Below are 19661 nucleotides of genomic sequence, written 5' to 3'. Positions count from 1 at the left end.
GATGATACAAAAGCTGGCAGCAAGGAGGCAGAACCTGTTCACTCGCTTTAAATTAAGTAATACACCTAATAATCAATGACGATACACCACTGTTCCCTCCTTTTGTTGCCAAGCCATTACCGGTTGGCGGATGCTTATCTTTTGCAATCTTTTGAACTGCAGTGCTATTTTATTGTCATAGTTTTGTGTTACTATTGGCTTGTCTACTCAGTCGCGACGTTCTAATTTATTTTCTGCAGATATCTACTGCATTATTATAAATGAACCACTGTATCGAACTCTGCTAGTGCCTCAGTCTTGACTGCGAACAAGCATTTTGTCGAAAAAGCGGCAATCTGATCCGATCAAGCCAGCAATGGGAATTGAGCTTTGGATTTTTTTTTTCGTATGTGGATATATTGCTTCCAGATTAAGATGGCAATCAATTACAGTTGAAAAATGGAAGGGAAAGAATTTCAATTGAGTAGATGGAGGCTAGCCAATCTCGAAACATGATTTCAATTAAAAGAGTAATAGTAAAAAATTATACTTCCAACTGAAATTAGTTAAAGGGTGTAATCGTGTATTTACATGAGCTATCAAATGTTGCAAATAATTTAAGAATAATAACAATATTAATAATTATTTCTTTATATTTCCATATAAAAATAAAAACAACATTTTTAACATTTTAACATTTTTTGCAGCACGAAATCAATGAAGTATTTGAGGAACGTCGCGCCAGACAACGCGAGCAGCAAATGCAGCAGTGCAACCAAAGTAAAACATACCCTAATGATGCTGTTGTTATTAATAACTACCATAGCAGCGATAACGGACTATCCCAGTGTGATGTAGTTGACGCGGCATCAGAAGCGACTAACACTAACACTGCAGAAATTGCAAGCCAGCATGCGACAAGTGTGGACAATGACAGCAAACTTTCAATGACATCCACAACGGGTTACACGCCTCGCTTTCGCACTACAACCGAACTCAAAGCTTTACCGCCGCCACCTCTCGTCCCCACCAACCAGTCTTCTGAAAACAACCAGGACGAAGATAACTCTAGCTCTAGTGCCGCTGGCAGCAATGAAGATTACTCCACCATAGTCACCACTCAGGAGGATGTGAATATTTGGGCAAATAAATTTTTACGGGATTTGGATAATTTGATGTCATCGACTCGTCCACTTTCTCTAAGCGCCTGTTCATCGCCAACTTCGAAGACTTCACCTCAATTACTATCCGCAGCTGCCACGGCTGCCATTCAGAGCCGTTATGGGCGATTTGCAGCTGAACGTGCCGAAAACTGGATATCCAACGGATTAATGCTATTGCGACCAGAGAAACACGTATGTACAAAAATGGATGGTTTATTCTAATATTGCTTTCAGTTATGATTATCCATATTTCTCTTCTGGATTTGTTATTTCTTAAAAGATCCCGAATAGTTTATTTTAGGCTCTATGCCGATCCTCAAATTGGGGAGCATATCTTCGCTGCTAAAGACGCTCGTTTGTAAAGCCAGAAAACTCTTATTGTAGCATAGCATGTTGCGAAAAGTTTCTTGGTTAACCAGTCAAATATCTGCTTAATAATTTTAAATATAATTCGCAGTATTTTTTGCTTATCTTAAGGAATAAGATCCGAGGCGATTAGCCCTGAAAAAATTATTGGCACAAAGCAAATATTGAGGGAATCTCCTTACAAACAACTTCTACAACTGGCATTCGTATCGTGTGTTACCGTTTCGCATGCCGGCTAAAACCTCAACACCGATCTTACGATTGAGCAAGTAGTTAATAGATGATATGTCGGCCGTTAAGTTCAGCAAGAAGATAGCGGAGAATTTCCCGCTAAAAGTTAAAAAAAAAGTCTAAAATAACACTATAAGTTTTTGGAATTAATTTATTTTTTGAACGAAAGGCTAGTCCTTTTAATTGAAATCATTACAATCCAAAGAGGAAATGCAGTCAATTGCTTTAAAAGCATTTTGCAACGGAAAATGCAGACACTTTGTCTTCAACCCGTTAAGCATCAATTAAATCCACCATACCGAAATGAGGTTTTATCAGCTAATGTACGGTGTGCTGAGCTAGACAATCAAAATTGGCTTGCATCGACTAACGTCTGATTCGATGCATATTTACGATATTTACGAGCACATTTTTTGTTGAACTGATAGCCTTCGAATGCAGGTGAACGCCATTAACTCTAACGGTTTCCACTGTTATCTTGATGTAAACACATGTTTGGGCACACGTTCGCGACAGTGTGCAGCTGCCTCGCAATTCGGGACTAAGTTATGTCTCCACAAACTCACATTACATGTAGCACAGTAACAATACAGAGGAGTAGCAACTGTTGTGCATCGGTAAGGAGGTACGTCACGGCCGCTTATTGATACGGCAATACGGGAGCCCGTCACGCCGCCGCGAGTAAGTTAAGGTCGCGCTGTTGTAGCGCACTTAAGTGACATCACCGTGGTACGAATTAAAAATTTATGGTAATTTTGCGATCGGTTTCATAAATTCAAGCACCTTTTGCATGCGAACCCATGCAAGCGACAGAACGACAGAGATGGCGGGCGAGGAAGAAGAAAATATTGCAATGCGCCCAAACAATTGGTAAAATAAAAGACAATGCGTGTAGAAGGAAAAATCGCAGAGGGTAGCCGAAATCAAAGCAAAGGTAAAAAATTGCACTGGCACGTTTCGGAGCGGTCTGCATGGATGTATTTATGCGGTGGACTTGCTGCTAATGCAGTTGCTTTAGTGGTGCCATCGATGCTTGTTGCCAGCCAAAGTTTGCCTCCGTCTACTGATTTTAGTCACAAATAGCATCAATAATGAATGCTGGAGATTACACGGTGCCCCGCGACATGCTGAGTAGGGAGGCTAAAACGTCCCCCGTTGCAACAGCGTTTGCTATTGTTACTTATTACTTGTTGCTTGTCGCCGGCGCATGTTTGTTGTTTGTAACTTATTGGCACTTTATTCGCACTGAGCGCTATTTTCATACGTTTTTCGAGTCGAAAACCCATGATGTTTTGTGTGCCACAAGTAGATGCAATAATGAGAGCAACCTGCCTGATGCAGTCTACACAAACTCGTGTGTGTGTGATTTTTTCAGGTTGAATTGTGCTAGATTAGATTTTTATTATCCTCATAACATTTTCCACCAATTTACGATTTTTGTTCATGTTACTTGCATTTGGTTTGATCTTTGAATTCAAGATTTTCTCTTCGCTTAAGTATGTGTTGATGTTTATTTATTTATTTTTTTTTTTTTTTGTTGTTTTGTTGCACAGTGTGTTCGGGTCATGTTTTGGATCTGTCGCTGAAAGGCTAGTTTTTTACAATAGCTACGTAGGTTGCCTTTTATATTTCGGGACTTAGCAACACTAATTTTGCAATCTGGAAACTCACAATTGTATTGACATTTTTTATGGTACGCATAATCAGGACGTTTCGACATACGAGCGGAGTTTGTATTGTTTACCAGACGTTAGTCGATGCATTGTTTATTCAAAAAAATGAAGTTAAATCGCGAACTTTTCCCGCGATTATTTATTGCAACTCATCAAAAGTGCTTATATCAATGTCTGACGATGAAACGTCATCACTGACCAGTGTTAATCGGTGGTCTGGTGAACTCAATCGTAGATCACTCTATGACGAATTTTGAAATATCGTCCAAAACCAGATGCTGTTCCGGTAACTATTGTTGATGTTCCCTAGTGGGATTAACAATCATTCAATATCGCATGAACAACAATTGGATCCTACACAGTTGTCAAACCCTCAAAAAATGTTCCGATCGATTGGCCGAGAGAAATGTTAGCCAAATCTGATAGCGGTGCTTCGAAACACGTCTATGACGTCGTGACAGGTAATTGATCGAGGACTTGCATGTATGAGTCCTAAATTAAACAGCATTCGACTGTATGGGTGTTTCAAGATGAGCTGAACCTAGCAAAAGTAGGTCGCACACGAAGTTTTTTGGAAACAGTAGACAAGGCGCAACCGTACATCTGGAACAACGCAGAACAGTAAATTCAGCGAAGTATGCAACTATTTGTTCGCCAGTTGTCTTTCGTGAAATAAGGGAAACCACTCTCCGAAAACGGATCACTCTTCATCACGACATTGCTAGCTTTCACACATCGACTCAAACAACAGCACTTTGAGTTCTCAAAACATCGATTTGATGAGTAATTCTTTGTAAAGTCTTTCCCTGTCACCGAATTACTTCCTTTTTTCCGCTCGTAAAGAAAAAGTACGAGTTCAACGTTTTTTGACACTCAATGTAGAATAGTTTGAAAAGCCATTTTCGATGATTAAAATTGATTTTTGTTCTCGAATCCCGAAATATAAAAGACAACCTACATTGACAAACGTTTGTTCGTGGATACGACTTGGCGTGGCTCTTCTCAGTGAGAGGACAAGACGAGTTATTTTTTTTTATTATTCACTTTATTATTTGACAAAACAAAATAGCTTAAGTAAATTTGAATGACCAACGGAGCTCAAAGCATGTCCGCAGAGTACTCAAAGGTTTTGAATTTATTCCAAGACGAATTTTGCAGCTTTAAGTTTGAGAGGAGTTTTGACTTGAGATAGAAAATATGGGAAAAAACTTTGAACATCATCATATTTGTGAATTGATTGAATAAATCGAAATACTGTAAGCGATCTTTAGGGTCGCAATGCTCCGAGTAAGTCCCAACTACAGCGTTCTACCATTTATACCATAAGGGCCTAACTCCTTTTAGGTTATAACATTGACTGCCGTGGAAGATATCCATCTAAACCAGCACTCATCTCTCACACTGTATCTTGTTAATTCCACTACATATTTCAAGATCCTAAATACCAGATCACTCAATTCCTTCTATGCTTAAAGAAGAAACTTTATGGTATATTTATCATATATACTATGCCAAAGTAATTTTCAATATACATAATTATTACTGAATTACTAAGACCAACTCGAACAGACTTGGTTCCCTAACATATCTAAAAAGTAAATTCATAGATGTACCGAAACGGTATATCTGTAAAGCAGGTGTTTCTTGATTAAAATTAACTTTTTGTGGGCGCTGTCATTTCACATATTCATTATTATCGTTGGCATATGGAAGACGCAACTAAAATACGCATTATATTTTAAAATAAAAAAATATAAATATAAACCATATATGTCATAAGGCCAAGTGTTGCAAGCTAGAAGCTAATGTGGTACACATAAGTTTACAAGAGAAGCTCAAAGCGAAAAACAATGAAAGTAAATAGAAGAACTACTGTTGCTCGCCACTACAGACCTATGAACAGAAACATTGTATACCCTCAGTTTATCTAAAAACTACTGAAATGTGTAAACAAAGCCAAACGCCTGTCAACGTTCTTACGATAAAATGGTGATCAACTCGAAAGGCGCCTAGGGCAGACAACAACCTAGCACTCGTTGAAGCATGGAGCATAGGAAGTGTAGCGTTCGCGCAGCTGTACGTTTCTCTCTATCGCTGTTTTCCCCCGAAACGTCGAGCATAAGCATAGAAAACTCACATTTTCAACTATTTCAAAATTTAAACTTTCAACCGCACTGCATATAAATTCCAAATTAAAGACTTTGTGTAGCTGGCAGTTATGTCATTTGTTGTTGTAGGTGTTGTTGGCATTGTCGTTGCACTCAAATTGAGATCACTATAAAAATAACACTTAAGAGCATTAACATCGCCTGTTGGCCAGCACTTTCTTTTTTGTCTCAACCCTATTCTCTATTTTATCGGAAGGGTATTATTCCAAGTGAATTCACTTCAACTCCCTTGCAACGCTGTACATTGGTTTGTCTCTTAAGGGGCTATACCAGTGTGACATTTTAAAACCTAAAATTTTTTCTGTTTTGCTTATTCGATAGTTTATATTTCCAAAAATATGCATCTTCCAAAATAATTCCAATTTGGCATTAAAAAAACGACAATTTTTTTAGCTAAAAAACGATTTTTCTTTTCAATATTACGCCATTTTGTTAATTTTAGATATTTTTAAAGATCGTAGGTCATTGTAAAGGAAATAGCTTTGAATTTATTAAACTTTTAGAATTTTTTTGTTTCAGCTACTCATTCGGCCGAAATCATGTCAGCAGTGGGGTCTCTTTTTTTTTGGCACCTCCGAAGACTGCATATAACTCCGTTATATTTTAATTATTTTGGTAAAAAAAAAATCTCAGCTTTATTTATATATCTTATTATATACAAAGAAGTTCGAAACATTTTTTTTTTGTTTTTTTTTTTTGTTTTTGAAATTCACGAAAATCGCCTAATTTTTTATGCGTTACACTAGTATAGCCTCTTAAATCAATCATACTGAGGCATGCAATTGTACTTATTTTATAACTTCATAAATTCCGAGTTTACACTAATAATCAAACACTATGCTGCTATTCTTGTGCACAGAGTACGCCACCACTCGCATTCCATTCCGCTGATTTCAATCATATAAAATCAATCGCATGCCGATAATGTGTTGATTGAATGTTGGCAGTTAATGGGCGCTCTGTCAGAGCTTCTGTTGTGCCTCAAATGACCCCAAAGTTAACACACAAAAGCGAAGTGGGTTGCAATTGCTGCGGCGATAGAAAATATTAAATCTAATTATTATTAATTATGTATCGGTTATATTCTGTATCGATTATGAATATGAGAATTTAGCAATTGTTAGTCTACAATTAAGTTTTAACAACGGTTAATGGAAAGTTTCGGGATACATGACACAGTAATCACTCTAGTATTCTATAACCCCTCTTATGTGCATAGGTACCAGCCTACTATCCTTGACTATTAAAACAGTATTAAGTATGCCATGTAAGCTTTTAAAAGCATCTTTTTAAAGTAATTTTCAGCATTGATCGAAATAATAGAAAAGGAACATAATAACGTTTACTGATATATAAATCAGTTAGTTTAGGAGATTTGAAATAATGTCCAAGTTCATAGTGGAATTACGAGTTAATTTAATTTAGATTTTTTAGAGGATGAGAAATATTATCTACTAACTGTCAAAATCGAAGAAGGCAGTTTTAGCACACTAATGTCTGATCTTTAAAATATTTCATAATGGAAAAGTCAAAGAACGAAGTAAACATTGTTCATAAATAAAATTATTACCTTTAAAGATATTCAACGTATTCCTGCTCCAAAATCCGCAAAACTTCGTGGATAGCTGGCATTTCGCTTTTTTTTTTATACAATAACAAAGGATGGTAGTAATATATAATACACCAAAAATTGTGATTGACTACTAGGTTGCCTATTGCTAGCTGGTTGCCATTTAGAATTATATTTTTGACTTACAGTAACAAAGCGTCTATGAAAAGCCTACTTCTTTTACCAGTCACTATTGTTTGTGTTGTCTCGTACCTCTCTTGTGATTGCAATAAATCTCCTGTTTCACATACCCTCTGTTAATCGATTTATGAAACCAGTGCGCATAAATCAAGTCAAAGTGCGGCAGTCAGACATTTTATTAAGATTTCACTTTACTAAAAGAATAATTGAAAATTTGTGTCAGCGTCATCACAGACGCCTAGTCATGCATGTGAGGATGTGGAAAAAGCCGTGGCATCTTACTTTCAACCGCCTTTATTTGACCACTATGTCGCCAATACGAGCGCATTACTTGCTTGAGTGATAATAAATAAACACACACGCATTTTTGAAAAGGCATTTGCATGTTTTTGCAAAAAGAAATTGAAACGAATTAAATTAGGTCAGCAATTTCCTGCAAGCATGTCCAAAACATAAATAAATAAAAACGGAGTAAAGAAACCACTGCCTATAGAAAAAAGTTTGAGTAAGTCAGTTGATTGCAGCACACGCAGCTGTCACGCAAATGCCCGGCCAACCAACCTTGTTACGAAACATGGAGGCATCTTTATAAAACAAAAGAAATTGCAAATGCACATAACCTACAGACACACAAAGGATGCGCGCTTTGTGTACATGCTTCAGCGCGAGAGCGCAATGTAACGGAACAGGTTATTTAAAAAGAAAACACTTCGAGTGACACGATCCGCACTTGCGTATGCTCCAATTTGTCTGCTCAAGAACGTGTTCTGATTTTTGGGTAGCTCAATTTTTCTGGGCTCGTTACTTTTGGATATTCCTTTTTTTATGCTTCATTCTTGTTGCGCCGCGAAAGTGATTCCAACAGCTGATCAAAACACAGTTGCTAGCGTTGCAGCGCGGCACGTTTGCTGCAGAGCTGACCATGCGCTGTGACTGCCGGTCACATGATGAATTGCTGTTTAATGATCCAACAGCCAAGACGAATGCGCTCTTCTTATCATTGTCTGTTTGTCATCAATTTCTTTGCAGTGACTTCACATCCGTCGCTGCTGTTTCAGGAATCCTTTTAGTTAACTCTTATGCCTGCGCATGCCTTGAGAATCACGCACAAAGCCCTTTCAAACTGGGCACAATACTCGTTTATCGTACGCGGCCGTCTGTGGCACATCGGTAGATACTTGAGGGCAAAGACGTTTTGCTAAACGGTAGGCATGCCAGCAGTTTAAGTGTTTTGATTTGATAATTACATGTATTATCATAGGGCATGCGTGACCACCACGCTGTTGAGACGGCGAGGGTCATCGGTTTATTGGCAGTGCAAGTAGATCGCTGAATTTCTGCCTGCCATTTCCTCTCGCAAAGGCGAGTCTGGGTACCGCGGTTCGTTTACAATCGCGCGTGTGTGTGAACATTGAACACCGTATTCTGCACGTATGTTTGTATATCTGAGGCAAATAAAAACGTTGATTTGTTTACCTCGTGCTTTTTGTTTACCCATTTACGATGGCTGCACCGGCTTTGATTTGTTTATGGTTGTCAGCTTTATTTGCATATCCCAGTTTAAATGGCGATTGGGCGGTGCTAATTGTGATATTACACCAATTCCTTTACTTCCCATGGGAAAATGTCGACAGCTGATTGGATTGAAGTTGTTTTTGTTATTTCCTTTTTTATACCCTGAACATGGTATATTAAGTCTGTCACGAAGTTTGTAACACCAAGAAGGAAGAGTCGGAAACCTATAAAGTTTATATGCAAATGATCAGTATGTCGAGCTGAGTCGATTTAGCCATGTCCGTCTGTCAGTCTGTATTTATACGAACTAGTCCCTCAGTTTTTATACTTTCGCAACAAAGTTGCTAAAGAGAGCATTATAGTTTTGTTCACATAACGGTTGTTTATACCAAAGTGATCAGGGTGACGAGTAGAGTTGAAATCCGGATGTCCGTCTGTCCGTCCGTCCGTGCAAGCTGTAACTTGAGTAAAAATTGAGATATCATGATGAAACTTGGAACACGTATTTCTTGGCTCCATAAGACGGTTAAGTTCGAAAATGGGCAAAATCGGCCCACTGCCTCGCCCACAAAATGGCGGAAACCGAAAGCCTATAAAGTGTCATAACTAAGCCATAAATAAAATGAAATTTGGCACAAAGGATCGCATTAGGGAGGGGTATATTTGGACGTAATTTTTTTGGAAAAGTGGGCGTGGCGCCGCCCCCTGCTAACTTTTTTGTACATATCTCGAAAACTACTATAGCTATGTCAACCAAACTGTACAGAGTCGTTTCTTTTATTTCCATATACAGTTCAAAAATGGAAGAAATCGGATAATAACCACGCCCACCTCCCATACAGAGGTTATGTTGAAAATCACTAAAAGTGCGTCAGAAACACAAAATTTTACGGAAGAAATGTCAGAATGAAGCTGCATCCAGGCTTTTTTTAAAAATTGAAAATGGGCGTGGCGTCGCCCACTTATGGACCAAAAACCATATCTCAGGAAGTACTCAACCGATTGCAATGAAATTCGGTATATTATATTTTCTTAACATCCTGATGACATGTACCAAATATGGGTGAAATCGGTTCACAACCACGCCTGAAATCTCGATTATCACTTTATCATGCGAGAGTATAAAATGTTCGGTGACACCCGAACTTAGCCTTTCCTCACTTGTTAAGATATCGTTTTGAAATTTTGCAAACGTAATTTTCTCTTCAAGAAGCTGCTCCTTTGTCGGAACTGCCGATATAACATATAGCTGCCATACAAATTGAACGATCGGAATCAAGTTCTTGTATGGAAAACTTTCACATTTGACAAGATATATTCACGAAATTTCGTATAGATTATTTTTTGAGGCAACAATGCCATCTCCAAAGAAATTGTTTAGATCGGTTAACTATAGCATGTAGCTACCATACAAACTGAACAATCCGAACCAGGCTCTTGTATGGAAAACTATGATATTTGACGATATATCTTATATATCTTCTTGATATGAGTTATTGTTCATAGAAATAATCTAATCTTCGAAGAAATTGTTCAGATCGGATTACTATAGCATATAGCTGCCATACAAACTGAATGATCGAAATCAAAAGCTTGCATGAGAAACATCCTCATTTGACGATATATCTTTACGAAATTTAGTATGAGTTATTTTTTATAGAAATAATGTAATATCAAAAGAAATTATTCAGATCGACTCACTATCATACAGCTGCCATACAAACCGAACGATAGGAATCAAGGGCCTGTATAGAAAACTTTGGCATTTGACGTGGTATCTTCACGAAATTTGGATTACTACAATATAATGTCCATAAAAATTGTTCAGAATGGATTACTATAGCATATAGCTTCCATACAAAGTGAACACATAGTTACTAACAGAAATGCACCTGTGTAGGGTATTTAGCTTCGGTGCAACCGAAGTTAACGTTCTTTCTTGTTTTTTGGTTGAATTGAGTCATTCGAGGAACGTTCTTGGTATGCAAGGCATATCTGTCACCAATTTGGGTCAATCAACCGCTGTTAATCAATAATTTATAAGCAAGAAATCGATGAACACAAAAAGTGCGTGAGTAATATAAAAAATAAATAAATAAACAAAATAAGTTTCCCATATGATAAAAAACGGCCGATGCACAAACACTGCAGTTCATCTGTTGCCTCTACTTCGCCCATTTAATACTATTGATTGGTAGCAATCGCTTATTTCATGTTTATTTTTTGACGTTTGCTTCTTTTCTGCTCTGCACTTCGCTGCTCCCTAATCCATTCAGTTGACCCTTAACATTAACAACGATCCTTTTTATCGTTTTATATACTTTTATTTCTTTTTCGAACGCGTTATTGCCCCACAAATGCCGTTTACGACTTTTTAAGTGGCACACAACATGTTTATTAAAGTCACTGATCTAAACAGTGGGCTCGGCTATATGCGTCGAAAAAATTCTACATACATACGTGTTCATGTATGCAACTTTTATGTATTAACAACATTTAATGCACCAAATTCCATAACTACAAGATGGTTCACATATTTTGTTATGTTTGAAGTATTTTTATGTTTTTGCTCTTAAATATTTTATTTATTTTGTTCGCGGCTCATCTAGTTTATCGATTATAATTTCAATTTGTTCTTGTTACTTTTGGCTTTGTTGTGTCATTCAGATTTTCATTGGTCTTTTGATTATCACCAGCTTTTATCCCCATGCATTTAATTTGCTTTTTATAGTAGCTTTTAAATTGTTGTTTGCCTCGAAGCAAAAGCTAATAAAATTAATTTTAATTGTGGTTGCTGATCAAATTGTAACATGTGCACATTGTTAACATGCTTTTGGTAAGGCAAAGTAGTCGAATTTTGTTTCGATTATTTAATAAAAACAAGAAAACAAGTTTACCTCGGCTGCATCAAAGCTATAATACCCTTAACGACTGTAAAGATATCTTATCAAATAAAAAAGTTTTCCATACAAGAACTTGAGTGTGTTCGATCAGTTTGTGTGACAGTTATGTGCTATATTTATCGGATCTAAACTATTTGTTGGGAGCTAGAAGCGCTGCCTTGGACAATAATATGTGCCGAATTTCGAGGAGAACCCTTGTCGAATTTAAAATTATTCTATACAAGTACACGAGGTTGATCGGTTAGCTCATATGGCAGCTTTACCCTATAGTGGTCCAATATCGGCAGTTCTGACAAATGAGCAGTATCTTTGAAAAAATGACGTGCAAAAAATTTCATCGATATTACCAAAACTGTGGGATCAGCATCGTGTGTTTATCTTTTAGTATATACATTGTAAACTAGGAAATTCTAAATAAAGCGCAACATATTAAATTATTTAGCAATATTTATTTTTACATTCCTCGTAAAACTTTTCACAAGCAACTTTTTGAGATGGTCTTCAGCTCCTTCAGCGACATCTCTTTAACACTTGCCTGACGATTTTCAAGGACCACATATTTCACTTTTGTAATATTATTATCAGTTGAAGAGGTCGAAAGTCGCCCAGAACGGGGCATGTCTTCAGCGATCTCTCGACCGTCTTTGAAGGCTTTATAGTACTCGTAGCTTGTGTTTTTGATAAAACTGAACCTTTTCCAACATTCGTAGCGATTCGGTTAGAAATACAAAATTTGAAAAAATTCTTTGTTCGACACTTTTATGCATTGTGAGAATCGCAACGCGCCACTGAAGTGCACCGACTTAAGCAGCTGCTGTAAACAACTATTTTACTTATATAAGTATGTATGATTCCAGTAAAGTTGTTTTTATTGCAAAGGCAGCGAAGATGTTATATGTCAAGCCTGGCTTATATAAACACATGCGTGCCGATCCTCTGGCCGAAAGTTCGTTATGCCAATTGTTTTTACATTGCAAGCAATTGAAAGAAATAAAACGTTAAAGCGACACAACTTCTATAGCCGACAGGAAAACAAAAAATATTTGCAAAGAAGAACCCAACTGAACTTAATTTCAATGATTTAATGACAACCATCGCCGAAATGCAAGTGATTGAAGAAAGCTAAACGCTTGCAACATCGTATATACATATATGAGAAATGTGTGTTACACTTGGCACGTGGTACATGCCACCACTGAATGCATTACCATTTGAGTGGCATCTGAACCAGAGTGCCTAAGACAACGATAGCGTGATATCACCACGAACTAATGGTATCAATTGCACATTGGCAATTTCGTAGGTATCCGCCTCACTGGTGTATTGCATTGTCTTGCAGACACTTCTGATTTTTATCATGTCTTCACGACACAATGACAATTGCGTATGTTGTCCAAATATGGTGTTGCAGCAATGAGGAATAAAGGCAACAAATTCATCTGAGTCGCAAAACTGCAACAGCCAGGTCAATATAGAAACAATGACGATCGCTCCACACCACCCTACTATAATCGCACATATTAAATGAAAAGAAATTGAAATAATTTTTGCTATTGAGAAGGTCTTTAGTAAGGTATAGTTCTATTATTTTGCATTACATTGTTACATTGAAGAATTTTGTTAGCATAGTAAGAATGATTCGATGTTGACTGATGATTTTAAGGTGGATGTTCGTTGCCCGGCCATGTCCGAAAGGAACATAATTCATCTCCTATTGTCTACTTATGAGCGTTTGTTTCTTTCAGAAGTTCCAATTGTTGATAGCATAGATTCCAATTAAAAGTTTGGCCGTAGTACAGCAGTTAATGCTAGATAATATCCTGCTAGTCTCACCAAACTTACATCAAAAACTTTTTGACCGCCAATCCTTGTTTCTATCCTGTTCCTTATTATGAGTGACCCACTTTTCATTGCCAGTAACCATCCGCCTCAGAAATAGATTAATTTTGTTGCAAATCAAAGATGGAAATTCGTCCATTAAGTTTCTTGCGTTGACTCGTGTGTCACCTGAACATCGGCCTCCTTTTTGTGTGCAGCCTGGAACCACTTAAATCCAAATTGGGTTTTGCTTGATGATGCTTTGATGATGTTCGGATTCGAAGATTTCCATTTTTTTACAATTAGTTTTCCAGAGCGTGGTGCATCTTTAAGATTAATGAAACCAAAATTATCAGCTATCGGCTTTTTCACTGGCCGACTGGTTTGCTTTTTCTAATTTATAGAAGAAAACTGTAAAATGTAGTGTATATTCTCCTGTCAATCTTGGGCGGGTGCTTTAAGAATACCGAATCATACCATCAATTTACTGTCTGAAAGTTTTTTTAGTACAAAATCTAACCTTTTTAACGCCATATAATCCCGATCACACTTATACAACAGAAAAAAATAGAATACTAATTTTGCGACAGCAGCACCGCGCCCTTCAACAAGTTCAGTCTTTCTAAAAGTAGCGGAAGATCACTCCACCACGTCACTTACAACTGCACTGCGCTACTGCCAACAATTCAACAAGTCATGTGCAGTTCTCCGTGTAACGCGTTGCAAGACATGCACAAAATACATTGACTGTGTCGTAAGGCATTATTCAAGTAGACGTTGTCGAAGATTTTTGCATTATTAACTACTAGTCCAATATTACCCCTTCAAGCTAGCAAAGGGACGTCAGCAGGCATAATTCGCTTCAATTTACTAGTTTTCTTTTCGTTGTGTATTCTTCTTTGTTTATTATATTTATGTATGCATATTCTTTTTCCATTCGCAGACCACCATTCCTTTGCAATCGTTTAACCTTGATTGTGCACGCCTCGATAATGGCATAAACGCTGACAACAACACTGGAAGCCTTTGCACTGCAGGTAAGCCGAGTGTTGCCTATATGCGAACTTTATCGGCACCGACAGAATACCACCAAAAACAACCAGCGGCCCACAATTGCGGCGCCGGCAAGCGCAACAGTTTAGCAACATTTAATGCCACAACTGAACAACACCATCAGCATTATCATAACTTGACAAATTTACAATACAGCAACGAGTCGAAGGCAACAAGTGCGGCAACAGATACAAACCCGTCAAAAACAGCGACGATATTAAAAATTGAAGAGACAACACCAGCAGCTGCGACTGCATTGGCGACGACAAATGGTCACCGTCGGCCAGCAATGGCAATGACAACATTAAACGACTGTGACGCCGCCACCGCCCAAGAAAACGATGAGGAATCACTTAAAAATAGACGACAACGTCAATTGGAAAACGATATGGAAACAATGCTCGGCAGCAACGTCGCTACAACTCATTGGACGCAGAAGGAAAGCTCGAGTCAGAGCCAAAGCCACCATCCGCTAGCGCAGCAGCTGTGCAATGGTGATAAAGGCAGCAACAGTGGTTTTAACAGTAGCGGTAGCTTGGCGGCAATGCTGGCAATACCAAAACGGGAGCGCATTAATCATGCGACAATGACAACACCAACATCAGCAATAGCTACGGCAAAGCTAGGCAACACTATGCTCTTACCGTCTACATTATTGACCTCATCAGCATCAAAGAGTAATGGCGGTGGCACCACGTCCTCTTTGTTGTTAAACGGCGGCGATGTGACCAAAAAAGGATCCACTTCAACGATCTGGACGTCTGAGGAGTCAATATTGCGAAGTGTTGGCGCCGTCGATGAAGACAATAAGTAAGTAGCAAATAAGATAATTATTGAGACTTAATAGCCGAAGGATAGATTTTCAAAAATGCGGAAGCACTGTTAGGTTCCAACTGAAATTGGTGTGCCATATAAGAGGAACAGAAATATTTGACAAACTTGAACGATCACTTACATTATAAATAAAAATGTATCAGTACTATTATTTTTTGTCATAATAACGATGTACCGAAATCATAGATATGTATACAGGTACGGGATACTTTTGTACAAATTGTGATTTTTACTTTTTGTGCTTCCAGTTCCACTTCATCCTCGGCATGTGAAGAAGCCTGTGGCGTGCTAAGCTCCGGGAAATCGGGCATATCGCTCGACTCCTCCAGTCTAGATAATGACAATAATGAAAGTGGTATTGGCACGGCGACACCACCAAAAGAAATCTGCTACTGGAAGACTCAACAAAACGACAACGAATCGATTAGTAGCTTAGATGCGCTACGGAAAATGAAATTCCAGAAAAGTGGTTCAGTAGTTTCCTCCGATGATCCAGACCTCTTAGAAGTTCTCAGCCTATGCGATGAACCTCATGGTGGTGATGAAGATATTACCATCAATGGCGGCGATGAGTCACACGATGATATTGACGATCAGCGTCAGCAGCATAAACCACCAACAGCTACCACACCAGCAGACAAGCTAAAACACAAGGTTCAACATTTGCAACAACTACAACATCAAATTCTGCACGCCACACGCCAACGTCATCGTCAACATCAACGCACACGACAAGAAGACAACGATAACGTTGAGAGTAATAATACGCTAGAAACGGCTGAAGCCATAGATGACGGCGGTATAGGTGTATCCGATGTAACGTATGAATACGATGAGGGCCACGATGATTTTGAAATTGGTCCATATTGCGACTGCGAATGTAACGATGGCGATGCGAGCAGCGCCAGTGGCAGTGGCGGTGGTGGCAGTCGTAACGGATCCGCATCAGCTAACGAAACGGCTAGTGGCAACAACGTAGTATTACGTCGCAAACTCAGTGCTGGGACTACACCAATTATGATGCCTTATGGCGGTAGAGGTGGTGGTGGTGGCCGAGCACAGAAATGTCGCAGCCACTCATTGGATACCTCTTCGCTACCAGCGGTCTACTATCAGTACTCACCACTGCAACATCAACATCCGCAGCAGCATCATCCATTGACGCGTAAGATACATCAACATTTGCATGGACGTGGCAGAGAACGTGGTCAGCTGTCGCTGGCTCTACGTCAGGAACCGTTTCAGTCTTTGCTATCGCCGACACTCTTTGCAGAATTGCCTTCGCCGAGTAGCGCTTCTCTGCACAGCGGACATGAAAGTCTAGGCATACAAGAGCTGACCACCAAGTCGAACTCGGCGCCATTGCTGCTGAAAAAAGAGAAGACGCGACGTGATGATTTTTCCGGGCAGAAGTTGGTGAGTTGGAAATACCGTGTGAAATTAATTAAAATTCCGCAAAAAACAGTAAAAACAGCACAGTTTACTATCTTAACCAATGTTTTCTTTATTTGTAGGCGCTGCGCTACTCACGATCGCAAAGTGATCGCTACTTAGCAGGTGAGTCGAATATTTGACGGACAACAACTTTATTAAGCAACTAGCTGACCACGCAGGCGTTGCCCTGCGTGAAATTATGTGTTTTGAAATGAAAAAAGTAGAAGTCACGCAGCTTGATAAACAACATTTTTTGGCTTCTGCTCCGGTGCGTAAATGTACAGAGAAGATGGTTTTCCAACTAGTGAACACGCCACGTATAACCGACCGTGTGAAAAACATTTCATTTCCAGATTTATGCCACAAACTTCTAGCGGCTATCCTTTATTATATTTTTTTATAGTAGGAGGAAGCATCGAAAGCTGGAGTGCGGGACTTTAATCCGCTAAACCTAACCTACTCTCAACTCAAGACCCTCCCACGGAACCAGAAGATAAGGCATTACTTCTTGGGAGTGACAACACATTTTACGTCTCCTCTATAGCACAGACGGACTGACGACTATTCTGTTGTATCTGTCTTAATACTGTCATGATGGAAGTTGCCGCTTCGCGAACAGCTTTCCACTTCTCAGAGGACTGACACATAAGTGCAGTCAAACTTTCCACCGTTAAACTACCACCTAGTGCTGTTTCTAACTTTTCGCTTGTGTCTAGAAACCGAGGACAATGGAAGAACACGTGCTCAGATTCTTCTAATGACTCCGTACACAGAGAACAATCGGACTGACGTTTTAAAATTTATATAGATATGTAGCCTCTGAAGCACCCATGCCCGCTTAATATTTGGGTCAGGTGGAAATCAAGGTCCCAAGGTAAGTCTGTGGGTCCACCGTCCTTTAGCTGAGGTTTGCCACCGATGCTGCCATATAGTTATTCTCTTCTTTCTCTCTTCTCTCCTTTGAATTTCTGTAATTGACGCTGATAGCTCATAAAATGTAGTGAGCTCGTCACCCTCGATGTCTATGGGTGGCATACCAGCTAGTACTTTAGATGCTTCGCTAGAAATAATTCGGAAACCACTAGCTACTCTTATTGCTGTGAGTCTATGCACCGCATTTATTGGTTTGGCATACACTTTTATGTTTAGTGCCTGTATCCATACTGGAGCTGCATATAGTATAACTGAGCTCATAGCTTTTGCGATTAGAAGTCGGCGGCTGGAGCGCACACAGCCTCTATTTGCCATCATTCTTGATAACGCGTTATAAATCGTATTTGCTTTATTTGCTATGTTTGCCAAGTGCTGCTTGAATTTCAGTTTTTAGTTCAATATTACCCCTAAATACTTCAACTGTGGTTGTGAAGTTATTTATTTATTTTATTTACAACAGTTTACAAAGCAATAAATTACAGCATAAACTTTAAAATGACACTAGCTGCAAGGCTTTCAGTCATCGTTTTAATRCTAAGTTTTGTTGGTTAAATTCATAGTGGTACTAGTAAATAATTACATATGTTATTTTAACTATGATATCTTAAACTAAGCTAAATTAGGTTAAGGATGTTATTATCTTTAAGGAAATTGTAAATATACATAATGTTGTCGTGTGTGGGTGTAGATAGTGCCTCCATTATCGAATTGTTACCAGAGCACTCAGTCTGCCTTGTGTTCGGACATTGCGAAATTAGGTGCTTAACTGTATTTGGGCCATTGCAAAGCGGGCAGCAAGATGGGTCGCTCCTTGTTAGAAGATGCGAGTGGCTAAATATAGTGTGGCCAAGCCTTAGGCGTATGTACGGCTTCAGGATGTTGCTCGCCGTATTTGCAGGGTAAGTTGGAGTGATTCTCCTTGGRTTTATTCCAATGTAGKGATGGTTTTGCGATGCCCAGTCCGAGAATTCCAGATTTTTTCTTTTTATCTTAATGTGCCTGTACAAATCGCCCTTGCTTAAAAAGCCGAGCATTAGAGTAGGGGATCTGCTAACTTCTTTTGCGACAGTATCAGCTCGTTCGTTTCCTGAGATTCCCACRTGGCCTGGGATCCACATAAKCTTGATTTTATTTTCAGCCGCAATGAGGGAGTTTCTGATTGATGAAATTATCTTGTGGGAATTTGCATGTGATTGAATTGCCGCAATGCATGATTTACTGTCACTGCAWATCAAATATTTTCCTCTATTTTTTTTAGCATGCTCAACAGCAAGATCAATAGCTAAGGCTTCGGCGGTGAATATTGTGCACATCGGATCAAGCAGCCATTGGCATATTACGTCTCCATCTTTATCGACAACGGCCAACGAGGTRTGGTCTGATGTCTTGGATCCATCCGTAAAGATAAAACGCCAATTCGATGTACTATATTGATCGCGAATGTATGCAAACTTTGCTTGGTAGACTGCGTTAGGTGTACTTTGTTTAGKCAAGTTTAGTAAGGCATTCTCAAAAGATATTGGACTAATGGACCAAGGAGGAAATGTCTCGGAGCACTTTTTGCCTCTTATCAAACATTTAATGAAATGTTGCATGGTGTCTTTTTGCGACATATATGAAGAAGATTTGTTTTTTCTAAAGAAATGTGTACGCCTGAAATTGAGGACCAAGATGAAATATTRKAGAGAATGTCAATGAAGGTGTTTTGGACAGCTGTCGTGTCATTTACCTTTGTATATATTAGTACATCATCTGCGTACATTTGATGGTCAATGTTTTTATAATTAGAAAGAAGTTGACTTAGCTCATCAAAGGCGATAATGAAGAGTAAAGACGAAAGA

At 38.8% G+C, this 19661-nt stretch overlaps 1 protein-coding gene and 1 long non-coding RNA gene across 5 annotated transcripts in view; one reads left to right on the top strand and one right to left on the bottom strand.

Annotated features, from left to right (window-relative positions):
* The window catches only part of LOC108976562, a 264077-nt gene that overhangs the window by 211752 nt on the left and 32664 nt on the right, over positions 1-19661 (top strand). For all 4 annotated transcript variants that reach the window (XM_018945761.1, XM_018945760.1, XM_018945756.1 and 1 more), the window contains 4 exons: positions 687-1334; positions 14510-15429; positions 15702-16869; positions 16968-17010. In XM_018945761.1, the coding sequence (XP_018801306.1) occupies positions 687-1334; positions 14510-15429; positions 15702-16869; positions 16968-17010 (2779 nt within the window). The remainder of the gene's footprint in view (positions 1-686; positions 1335-14509; positions 15430-15701; positions 16870-16967; positions 17011-19661) is intronic.
* On the bottom strand, positions 13828-14202 carry LOC108976565. The gene is made up of 2 exons (XR_001993961.1): positions 14087-14202; positions 13828-13892 (listed from the first exon to the last, which is right to left on the bottom strand). It is a non-coding gene; the product is annotated as an uncharacterized LOC108976565 (long non-coding RNA).

This window comes from Bactrocera latifrons, unplaced genomic scaffold, assembly GCF_001853355.1.
Source record: "Bactrocera latifrons isolate USDA-ARS-PBARC rearing strain unplaced genomic scaffold, ASM185335v1 scaffold_78, whole genome shotgun sequence".
In the NCBI taxonomy this organism is placed as follows: domain Eukaryota; kingdom Metazoa; phylum Arthropoda; class Insecta; order Diptera; family Tephritidae; genus Bactrocera; species Bactrocera latifrons.
The sequence above is the reverse complement of the archived record's forward strand: the minus strand, read 5'-3'. Positions and strand labels throughout refer to the sequence as shown.